The 12,332-nt window shown below is 37.9% G+C and overlaps 1 protein-coding gene across 1 annotated transcript; it reads left to right on the plus strand.

The window, feature by feature from the left end:
* Positions 1-625: 625 nt before the first annotated feature.
* Positions 626-8,858, plus strand: LOC116264305 (bet1-like SNARE 1-1). The gene is made up of 5 exons (XM_031644445.2): positions 626-1,074; positions 6,630-6,777; positions 8,282-8,338; positions 8,426-8,485; positions 8,563-8,858. The coding sequence occupies exons 1-5, from the start codon at positions 1,007-1,009 to the stop codon at positions 8,650-8,652; spliced, it is 423 nt and encodes a 140-aa protein (XP_031500305.1). The 5' UTR covers positions 626-1,006; the 3' UTR covers positions 8,653-8,858.
* Positions 8,859-12,332: the final 3,474 nt, after the last annotated feature.

Here is a 12,332-nt window from a genome sequence, read left to right on the forward strand (position 1 = left end):
CGTTCTTCTTGATTTTTTTTTTTTTAAAAAGAAAAAAACTAACGATGGGCATCGGGCTTTGCCCGATCCCTTACAGTTCGCCGGAAGGAGGCCGTCGCCTCCCTTCCACGGCACCGGCAATGCCCAGCGAGGTGTCACATAAAGGCTCTTATGTTTCTCTGATTATTTCTTCAACATGGCTTACTGCAATATTATTTTTTCCTTCTCCACTCCACTGATTCTTGTCATTCTGCCTAAAGATTTGCTGCACCAACCTATCTTATTCTTAACCAATGCAAGACAACTCTTCATTGCAATCAATTAATTTCTCTGCCAATGTAGAACATGTCCCACTTAGAGGAAGGAAATATTATAGCAGGTAACGTCTTAGAACAAGTGACTATGGGATTTAGCAAAACACACAAGCTTTTAAGTTGGTCCACATTTTTATTTATGGGAATTTATTGGGAGGTCTTTTTATAAAACTGCTGGTTGCAAATGGGTCCTCGAGGAAACGCCCAGTCGACCAGCTTTGGGAATCGGAGCCGCTCAAGATATGTACAGTCATTTGTAATATTCTATGAATTCAGCCGTATTTTCGTAAATAGATATTCCAGGCTTCTTTAGCTTGTTCGGCCGCTGGCCATTTGTTTCTCTATTCATCGTTTATTGAGGGATAACTCAAATTTTTCCGAATTGAGGCAGAAGAATCTCCCAGATCACTCGGTCCCTCCGGCGCGGAGAGGGGAGCTGTAGGAAGCTCAGAAGGGGAGACGCGGAATTTCGTCTCTCTCGTCGAAATCCAGAAATTATCTTTCTCATTCGATTTCCTCCTTTTTGTAACTGTACCGTTTAAACTTCAAAGAAATCGGCTTCCCGTATTCGTCCTCGTATTGTCCCTTCTTCGCTCAGATCCGTCGCAGTCAGAGCCGATCATTTTGGTTGCCGTCGTGGTATCTCCGTCTGGTTGCTGGGAGGTTAAGAGTCGCAATCACAACTCAGGAGAAGAGGAGTAAAAACAAAAAGAATGGCAGGAGGATCTTCTGCAGCAGAGGGTTCCATCGTCAATCCATTTTCTTCTGGCACCCGACTACGGTATTTCCCCTACGCATTTTCCTTCCCTATTTGGCTAGCTCTACGGTCGAGGCTACGATGGATCCGTTCGTTTCTTCTGAATCCTTTTGCTTGTCATGCTGTTTGTTTGGAATTGATTTCATTACGTTGGTCCTTGGATTGATTATATTACCTGCTTTAATTGTGCGCTTTTAGGTTTGATCCAGTAGTCTCCGCGGCTGGAGAATTATTTGAGGAAAATTTAATGCATCGCGTTGGTAGTGTGAGGGAGGAGAAGAATGAGGATGATAGGGGTTCAGGTTCGAGATCAGGGCTATATTTCGGAACCTAGTAAAATTTTCCGTAAAATTGGGCTTTAACGCCGGCCCAAGATCTGAAATGTGCGAATGAACTTCCAAATGGATGCCCAAGTGCATCACTGATACCATGTTGGATTTTAGCTTCTTTTTTGGCGTCAATTATCGTTTGGTGGATTGCTGATGGACTTGCAGAATTTCAGGCAATGAGGTTCTCAGGATAGAACAGAGTAAGTGGGAGATCGCGGAGCTTTGCTATAGAAAAACCAAATGAAAGTCTTCTGGGTGGACTCAGCAAGCTTATTCTAATGAGCCGTTTGAGATGGATTTGAGAATATCTTGTTGTTTTATATTTAACAGTTAGAAGTGTGTTCTTCTGGTGAACCTTTGACAAAGGAAACGCCAAATATCATTAAAATATGTTATTGGTTTATGTGATGTATGACTATCTTCATGTGTGCGTTGGAATTGTAGATTCTCATTGGGAAACTGCTCCATAATGATATAGCAATTCTCATAAGCTTGGCAATGCAATTCTCAATAGACTTATTTATTTGAGCAAGTACTGTTCTCTGACAAAGCATAGAAGAGCTATGACATGAGGGTTCAGTACTCTGGAGACAGTTGCAAAAATAACTGATGTCTGGAAAAATTCTGCTTGTGAACATAATAAATGCTTAAGCACACATGCATGAAGCACAACCGTTTTCAGGCTGTCCTCCCTGATTCTTTGTTCCTGCAACTCTGTGTCACAAAATTTTGAGACAAGACAATTTGTTATCTGGTTTTAACTTGGTCTCAATTTTTTTATTTGAAAGTGAGGTCAACTGTTTCCTTAAAAAACTACTATTAAAAAAGTTCAAAAAAATGAAAAACTGTTAAAACAGAGAATATTAGGTTGCGATCATACTATTAGCATCCAATACTTTGTGGACCATATCTGCCTATGTCACGAGGGACTGATGACCAGAATGTTGTTGCCGAGTTGCTGACAACTATTGCCCTGCAGATTTATTTGACAGCAACAATATTATGTAATAAGTTTGGGGCCACTGGATATTGCATGTCCATTATGCTATATCTTATTTACATCTTATTAATTGACCTCATGGTTGCAGGGGCTCTCTCTTGTCAATCCTGGTGAATTGCTTTCATAGACCTTTTCTGATGACAAAGCCGACCAGTGTAATGGTCTATAATAAAAATTTGATTTAGATGTGGATCAGATAGGTAATGATAAAATAATTTAAATATATCATTTTGTCTGGCTGGTCCATGGATCTGGTATTTGGTTTTTCCTTGCACGAATTACACCTTTATGTACTCGATGACTAACTGTGGCACATCATGAAGCCTTGGGCCACAAGGTGCCATTCTATTACTGGTAACTCAAAGTCTGAGGTCCTCCTTGCAAATGCAATAGGATGGGTGAGGCATAACCTATGCAGCTACTTTTAGGAAATTCTTTTGCACAAGGCTGTAGGAGATATGTGGACAACATTTCTGATTGTTCACTTGTAAGTTTTCCATTAATTGGCTTCCAACTTGAGAGATTTTGTGTACGTATTTTGCAAGTTATCATATTTTTAGACTTCAGTGCATTATGCTGAATTTTCATTAGAAAGCCAGAATGCCTAATGCTTTACATGTTTTCTACTAATCAGCTTGGCTACCATTTTCTCTAATCAAATACTTTGATTTATTCATTTTCTTCTGAACTGTTTTCTTCACTCTGGCCTTTTGTTCTTCTTGCAGTTAACAGTGCTGCAGTAAATCATCTAATGCTTTTCGATAACATAGAAAGCTTATGGTTGGCTCTTACCTGCCCAGCATTGTTATGGTTGTCTTGAAAGTATGCTGATAACAGTCAAAGACACAATCCCACGGCAAACTTACACGAATAGGGACTAAAGCCAAGTCATAAAGAGAATGGTGAATGAAGATAACATTATTGAACCACTAATTAAGCCCTAAAAACAACATATTACAGTGAATGCAAACTCATTTACATAGCGAAAGATAAAGAATAAAGGAAAGAGAAATTAAGGCTGACAAAGAACTACCTGATGGAGCTAGCCAAGCTGGAAAATAACATAAAAAATACAGAAAAACCAAAAAATGAAAAATCTGAAAATTACATGATACTCCTATATACAAGTGTGTGTGCATAATATATATATATATATATATGAACCAAAAAATGAAAAATCTGAAAGTTACATGATACTCTTATACACAAGTGTGTGTGTGCATATATATATATATATATTGGTAGAAACCAGACCATTTGAAATCTAACCTTACCAATATGATCTTAAAGTTATGTTGATGCAAAATGTATACTAAGTTGATAATTTTTTGGATTTTGATAGTGTTTTTATAGTAAGAAAAAATGAATGTCTCTCGTAGCATCAAGTCATCAACATTTTTGATAATAGAAAAATCTAACATTTTTCATAAAAGCAACTTGATTCAAAGCATGTTTTGTATCAAAACAGGTTTGATAAACGTATTAGGATGTTTATATGTTCTTTAAAATAATTTTTTAGCAAAAAATTAGCGGGTCTGGTTTCTATCGCTGACCTAGTGTCTGGTTTTTACCAACTCTCTCTCTCTATACATATATATATATATATATATATATATATATATATATATATATATATATCAGGGGGAAAATGTTAATGAAAATCCTCTAAGTTGATATGCATTTATGGGGAATTTCAACATCATCAGATGTTTTCATGTTCGCTGTGGATTCCATGTACTATAATACTATAATCTAATGTTGTATGTATCTTACGATGTGGATGCGTATCCTGTGATAATGATACATATCATAACTATCGGGAAAATTAATATGATTGACCTCCTTTCTAGATACGAGACAATAACTTGAGACCTCTTTGTCGATTGGGCTTTAAAGGCCCTCTTCCTTCACTTCTAAACTCTTTATCAGTTGAGTAATGGGGAGCTATTGTCAGTTTGAGAGAAAATGTCGATTTGAAGGAAGATTTGTGTGTGGGAGACCGATTTGCAGTTGAAAAAGAGGGGTTTGTACCATAGATTTCTATTGTTTGTAAATATTACCTTAGATCTCTATTATTTTGTGAATATATGACTTCAAACACCCATATGACAATGGTGCACAAGGGTAGGAGACAATCTGTTTCTCCTCTGCCTATATTTTTGAATACTCCTATTGTTATATTGGCTTCTAAGTCCAGCTTCCTTTTCTTCAAAGTGTCTTCTTTTTTGACATTTGTAAAAGGTATAAACAGTTTAGAATTTACTTCATTTTTTCTTAATTTTTCTTTCTGTCTGCTAAGTCTTGTTCTTTTTTTAGTTCCTTTAAATGTCTTTGTCGATCTTGTTTCATGATCTAATTCGATAACCATAGATCCACAAAAAAAACATTTCTGACATATTTATGGGGGGCAGTACGTTTCTCGTAGTCGTAAAATAGAATTCGAACTAATTGTATATTGCCACCACTACCAATAGTTTTTCTCCTCTTCCCACAAACCTCCAAAGTGGTTGAGATTCTTGAGAAGGAGCTCTTTCAACCGTAGCAACTGCATTTCCACTGTTTCTGGAGCTTGTCAATTGTCATATGAGTGCTTCCAACTGCCTTTTCCTTATCTCTAAAGTTGCCTGGAAAGTACAAAGGAAATACATAAAGAAAGAAAAAATTTTGAAACTCAATGACCTAATTATCCATTCTTGTGTTCATTAATGAGAAAATGAATAAGATTGATGATTTGTAGTCTCATCATGTTGCTTGGGTAAATCAACTTACAGAGAAAAAAAACATGTAGCTCTTTGCATAGGAAAGGTCCACTAATTTTCCACCTCTTTACTTTTGCGATTATGATATTGAAAAAATTAAATGAAAGCGAATCAATAGGAGAGCCAAGATAGCAAGGAAGTACAAACAAAGAGAAATTAAAGAAATCAACAATGTGGTATTATAATTGCTTAAAATAACATCTTGTTGGAGTAAATATTACCATGTGCTACCAGCATTACTATTGGCAAGAAGAATGTTGCTACGCTTAATTTACTAAGCTCTGCAGGTAAAGACTTGTGTAACTGAAGGAATATTGTAGTTGTTCCATGCTACAATGGGGAGAAGAATGAATAGGGATCTCAGATATGCATTTCAGCTTTTACAATGAACAGAAAAAGGAAAACTTTGCTGTAAATCAGAGTCTAAAACAGCCAACTTTTACCATATAAGGTGAAGCATGATTTTGCTCTTCCATGTTACAAGCAGGAGGCTTTCGATGTGTTTAACAGACTGGACCACAAATGCTTGTGATATTTAAAAGTCCCTAATCGTTTATTTCAATTTCAGGGCAGACATAATAAAGTCCCATAGCTTCAAATATGTTGTTGTGACTTGAACAGCAAGACAATTCAGATTGGTTCAGATACCAGCAAAAAGCAAAACATTGTTGCATAAAATTAACTTAAAGCAATTCCACTACCCATAAGAAAACATGAAAAAATATGAAGGGAGATAGAGGAGAAGAGAAAGAGAGCAAAAGGAGATGGAGAATGATAGAGGGAGACAGGCAGAGAGAAAGAGAGTATGCCTGTTGTAAGAGGCCTCACTCAAACACATGCTGGAGAGGGGATGGGAGATGGAGGATGCACTCAACTCTTTCCTGCATATACGTATGTATTTATAATGGAAGGAAAACCAAAAAATGAATTTTCTTGGACTTGCACAAAATTGACTGAATACAAGGAAGGACGGATTCAGCCTCTGGTGCATTGACTGCATCCTGCTTGGTCAATGCTGTTCCACTGTGTCCAGGCCTGAACTCATGTCCACATCCATGTTGGGGCATGTCGGCATGAGTGTGTTGTATGCATGTCTTAGGTTTCCAGAAATTTGGAGTCAATCTCTTGCAAAATTTGATAATCAATGTTGGCTGGGAAATAGACTGTGGTCTAGACTCAAGTCCAATTATTGGATTGTGAAGCCCCTAAGACTCTTTTCTTTAATGCCCTTAGTAGGTGGTAGCACAAGTTTTTAACATATTGTAGTCCTTGTGATGATTGAAGAAGAGCTGCGAAAGAAGTTAATGCATTATCGATGACCATATCACCTATGCATCTGCACATGCAAGTGTACCGGGCGAACACTTTTTTTCTCTTCTGGGAATGGCTGTGCCAATATTTAGGTTTATAGCACTGTCTACTACTTGGCTGCTACCTTTATTAATTATTTTTTGGTTCCGTGTTTCTTTTTTTTGGTCTCATTCTGTGCAGAGACCTCCGAGGAGGCCGCAATGCTTTGTTTGATGGAATTGAAGAGGGTGGTATTAGGGCTTCCTCTTCTTACAGCAATGAAATATCTGAATTTGACAATGATAGAGCAATGGATGGACTTCAGGACAGGATCAGCATTCTGAAAAGAGTAAGTTAAAAAAGCTTGACATAATAAATAGTCTTCTGTTATTGTTCAAATCATGTGGGCGGTGATGGTTTTGTCCTTTATCATTTTGTGATACTTTCTTATTTATGTGGAGCTGTTTAGGCTTGCCAGATGTCTTGGTTTCTGATTGCTGTCAACAATACCGGCAGTGATAAGAGGCAAAATCTTTTCGTTGGTAGTTATAAAACATAGTCTCTCTTTACCATATGGCAATATGTGTTGATGTTGTTCCCATTTTCTGTATCTGGTATTTCCTATGCAAGATCATAACATTGGACAATTGACACTGATATCTTGATCAGTATAGTGAAACTGCATTTTAACAGTTTGTACCCCCAGTGTTGCATCATGTTTTTATGGGTTTTCTGCTTCTGACAAGACCTCTTTTCACATCTCTGGATATCTGGTGCCTAATCTTAGGGTTTGATATCCACAAGTAATGAAGCTATGTTCAAGGTTGGTGGCACTTTATTCATTTTAGAAGATCTAAGATTAAATGATAAATCTCTGGATGTGGTACTTTTCCGACAGGCTGAGATGTGCCTAGGCATGGAAAACCATGTGGCTTCTTGCAAACTTGTTATTTAATTAAGAAATGACCTCTCCCCGTGTTGCACTAGGGCCACAGTTTTTTTTTTTTTTTTTTTTTTTTTTTTTTTTTTTTTTTTTATGTTGTAGAAAACATCTGCCCATTTGTTAGTCCATAATTCATATAGCTTGTCAACTTCTCTGATTCTGTTGTATCTCTGCTTAACTAAATGAACATCTCTTTTCCTCTACCGATGCTAGTCATGGGCTTCTCAACGGTCATCCTTCATTTCTGTTCAGGTCAAATCTTAGGTCCAAGCTCGAGCTCCGTTGCTAGGTTGGTCAGACAGGAAAAGTTTGGTCTTGTATCTTTTGGATTTTGAAATTTGAGGATCTCCACAGTAGGTGGCTTACTAGGTCCTCCTTTCCTCTTATCGGGTACATGTTTGCAAAAACATGCTTGAAAGTGTGTTTAGTGTTTACTAAAAGCAGGTCATTCGACATGCATGAAAGTGTGTTTACTAAAAGCAGGTTATACATGTGTGTGGTCCTTCTCACAAGGTTCCTGCAGATACCCTGAGCTATGCAGTTACATTCTGAAACTCATACATGAAAAGTTATCCCATCCTAGAGCATACTTCATCCTTAGCTACCAGTACCTTGTGCTAAGCAATATATCTCGCTGTCTTACAATACTACATTTCGTGGGAAAGCTCAGAAAGATAAATTGTTATGTGAATGGGTTTGGTGGGAGTGGTATTTTAGACTGCTGCAGTTCAGTCATCAGTGAGTTTCAGCATGCAGGAATGGTTTCTAGAAGTGAACTAGGTCAGATGCTTTGTCCTTTATGCTTTTCTTTCCTCACGTCAGTTTGTTTCAGAACAAGTGTGCAATCGGTTCCCCTGCATTAGTTTTAGCATATGCTATATAATTTCTGATGGGAACATTCTTCCAACAGTTGACTGGAGATATCCATGAGGAGGTTGAGAGTCACAACCGTGCACTTGACAGGATGGTAATCATTCTGGACCTTAATGAGTTTCAGCAGGATTAAATGTCTGGTGTGTTTATTTGGTTGCCATTCCATACAAATGGGATGCAGGGAAATGATATGGATGCATCCAGAGGAATCTTATCCGGCACCATGGATCGGTTCAAGATGGTATACTTTTCGTCCCCCTGAGATTTTGTCTTTTTGTTAAAATGCAGCCTTATATAAACTTTAGCAAGCTTATGCAGGTGTTTGAGACAAAGTCTAGCAGGAGAATGGCCACACTGGTTGCATCTTTTGTTGCATTGTTCCTACTCATATATTACCTGACCAAGTAGCACTGCTGAAAATGCGTGGAAGTCAGGAATACAGTGTAGTTCTGCTCTATATCTGGTCGGTGTGATCCCACTGTTATACGACAGTTGATGTCTATTATATAAGTGTGATTGGATTGGTTCAGTTTCTTGTAGGGCTGGAACCTCCAGTATTTGGTCACATGTATAAAATTAAATGAAGTTTATGGAAGTGGATTCAGTTTACTTTAGATCTGGAATTGGAAGTTTAGTAACTTCAGTTTCACAAAAAGTTCAACTTTCACTTAGGCTTGGATAGAACAATGTTTGCTGGTTTGCCTTTCAAATTTAGTGCACAGCTAAAATTTAAGTTAACTTCAAGAAGTTATTCCTATCACGAGAATTTTCTGCAGTTCTGGGTTTGATCTTTGGAATCTAACGAAATATACAACCCTAGGAAACTTTACTATCAAGGGTCTAGCTGTTTAACCTGTTCTTATCCAATTAAGTTTGCACCTCCTCTTTACAGGAAGGTCATATGTGGTCGTTTGAAAAAAATAAAAAATCCGTGGGCTTCGTTTGAGGCCATTTATGTCGTGTTAGTGTGCAACGTAAGATCAGAGGCAAAAAAGTTTTCAAATTCGTGTGATTATATCAACTTGAAATGTAATATTCTTTTAGAAAATCTAATTATATGGGCTCGACTTGATGGACTAAAACAAAAATTTTGTCCCTTTTACTCTTGTGCAACATTACTTGGTTAAGATAGAAAAGGAGAGTACTTCAAAATATTGCAAGAACTCACGAGGAGTCCGAGACCTCTGACCAAATAGATCATATTACTCAAAGACCGTCTTCAATGACCTCTTTTTGCAAAAGTAAATGGTAGTTCTTTTTTTTTAAAAAAAATTGTTTATGAGGTAATTTTTGATTTATATGATCAAACGACCCACAGTAGTTCTCATGAGTTTCCATATGTGATTTGCTTTCATCTCAAGTAGCCCATGTGGTTTGTCCATTTGAATGGATTCCGGTGCAAATCGGCTGGGAGTTTCACTTGTTTACAAATGCAAATTTGAAAATAAAAGGTACATAGTTTGGTGAGGTCAAAGTCGCAATCCACAAAAAAAAAAAAAAGAGGAGTGAGAAACTTGGGAATCCAAAGAGGGGAAACTGCTGTCTCCTCAGAGCCATTCGATAAAATTCGCACGGAGGGGAAACTGCTAACCTTTACTCAGATTTCCGTCCAACACAAAGTGTTGTGTTGGTCACCAAAGGAACGAAGGAGAATGCAGTCATGGAGAGCCACGGCACATCCGATCCAGGCTGGTTTTAGAAGCTGGAGTTGATCTCAGCAATTGGAGGTTGATGGTCTATATCCATCCAAAAGAAATTCTCATGACAGCTTCACCCTTCAGATATGTAGTTCTGGTGGGTCCCTATGGAGAAGGAGCAAGTCGGAACATGTTTAACAAGTACAAATGTTCAGTGATCTCCGAAAGCAATATTTGGATATATTCAACTATAGGGATGTACAACTAGTCGTGCCAACTCGGGCTCGACTAAAACTCATCCTTCTAAGCTTGACTCATTTAATAAACGAGTTGAGTTTGAGTTTGAATTAAAACTCGAGTTATAAATGAGTCGAACTCGAGTTACACAAGCTCAACTTGGCTCATGTCTTCCATGTTTAATAATCTTTAGGAGTATGTTCATAATTATTAAAAAAAATTTGACACCTTTTTTGTGGTTTTCATTTTCATTTAAAGAAGAAACTATATGAATCAAATGATAGAAGCTAAAATGAGTCGAGCTTGACCGGAGCAATATGTATCTCGAGCCGAGCTCAAGCTAGCCAAGCTCGAGGCAGCCGAGATTGTTGTACATTCCTACTTAACCATAGAGGTGCTGCAATTAGAAATGGATGATTTTGGTGGAGATTAAGGGGAACCCCAGATGGTGCCATGGAAGCTTGTGTGGGTCATCAATGCACACTTCAGTAGATTGTTGATAGCATCTACATTCTAGCTTCTGCATGTTATCAATTAAAAAAATGTTATCCTCTTCTCAACCTTCCCATCAAACTGTGAATGCCCTATTCCTTCAAGTTTGTGAAAGAAAACAGTGATTTAGAGTAGTTTACATTCACACAAATCGAAATTGTTCTTCCCAAATTCCACTCCCAATCTTACCATCGATGTTAATATGTGGAATGGATGAGTATTTCACTTCAGTAGTGTCACAGCCCATATAGTGATTACCTGCAGCTTCCTTTGAGGGATAAAGCTGCTCAGGAAAAGTGTGTCACGCTTCCTTAGGCTATATGGGTGCACTGCACTTAGGGAAAAAATGTGTAAGGAAAGTTCTTGCCCATCAAGCCAAAAACTCACGTTGCTCGGGCTCACCCAATTGTTGTGTCTCCACTCAAACTTAGAGAAAACCAAGTATCCCCTTTTGTCGTGTGAAAGATGGATGTGGAGTTAGGGATGTCAATATATCCGATTTGAATCGGATATCCGACCGATCCGAAAAAAATGGATATGGATAAAAATTTAATATCCGATTAAGAAATCGGATTGGATTTGGATTTAATAAATGACATCCGATCGGATTCAGATTCGGATTTGGATATACATGAATATTGGATCGGATTCAGTTTTGAACAAATATCATCTATCTAATACTTGAAAAATGGCAAAATTCGGATTCGGATTCGGATATAAATATAAAAATCGGATTCGGATCGGATTCGGATTGTAAAATCGGATTTCGGATTCGGATTCGGATATGACTTTGCTTTGTCCGAATTCGAATCCGAATCTGAATCCGAATATATGAATATCCGAAAAAATGGATATGGTTGAAGATGTATCCGATCCGAATCCGATCCGTTGACATCCCTATGTGGAGTAGATATTCCACTTGGTTACTTTGGGTTTTTCAAGTGACACATTAAGTAATGATTATAGCAGCAGTGATAAGGGGAAGACATAACGGGCCAACAAAAATCAAGAGGCCAGGGTTGTAATGAGTGAAGGAGTAGTTAATGGCTGAGCCGTAGACAAAAGAGACTGCTCAAGCACATCCCAACCACGAGGATTCCCAAGATGGATCACCTTAGTTACAAGGAAATTGTGAATCCCCCTTAGATGAACAAACTAATCTCACTGGAAAGGAAGAGGATCCTAGCAATACAATGACAAAGTTTGAACGAGTCTCTTGTTTGGCTCCTATGAAAACAACCAATCTCAATGAAAATTTTGTTGTAAAATATGAGAGGAATCTCACTGGAAAGGAAGAGGATCCTAGCAATACAATGGCAAAGTTTGATGAGCCTCATGTTTGGCTCCTATGAAAACAACCAATCTCAATGAAAATTTTGTTGTGAAATATGAGAGGAATTTCACTGGAAAGGAAGAGGATCCTAGCAAGCATCTTGTTTGGCTCCTGTGAAAACAACCAATCTCAATGAAAATTTTGTTGTGAAATATGAGAGAAATCTCACTGGAAAGGAAGCGGATCCTAGCAATACAATGGCAAAGTTTGCACGAGCCTCTTGTTTGGCTTCTATGAAAACAACCAATCTCAATGAAAATTTTGTTGTGAAATATGAGAGGAACTGCAAGGGCCGCAGCTCAGTTTTGATCTCAACTCAATTCTTCATAGGGTAGATACACATGTGAAAGGCGTCGTTCTTAAGGGCATAGATAGAAAAGGCCGGTAAC

The sequence above is a fragment of the Nymphaea colorata genome, chromosome 11 (assembly GCF_008831285.2).
Source record: "Nymphaea colorata isolate Beijing-Zhang1983 chromosome 11, ASM883128v2, whole genome shotgun sequence".
In the NCBI taxonomy this organism is placed as follows: domain Eukaryota; kingdom Viridiplantae; phylum Streptophyta; class Magnoliopsida; order Nymphaeales; family Nymphaeaceae; genus Nymphaea; species Nymphaea colorata.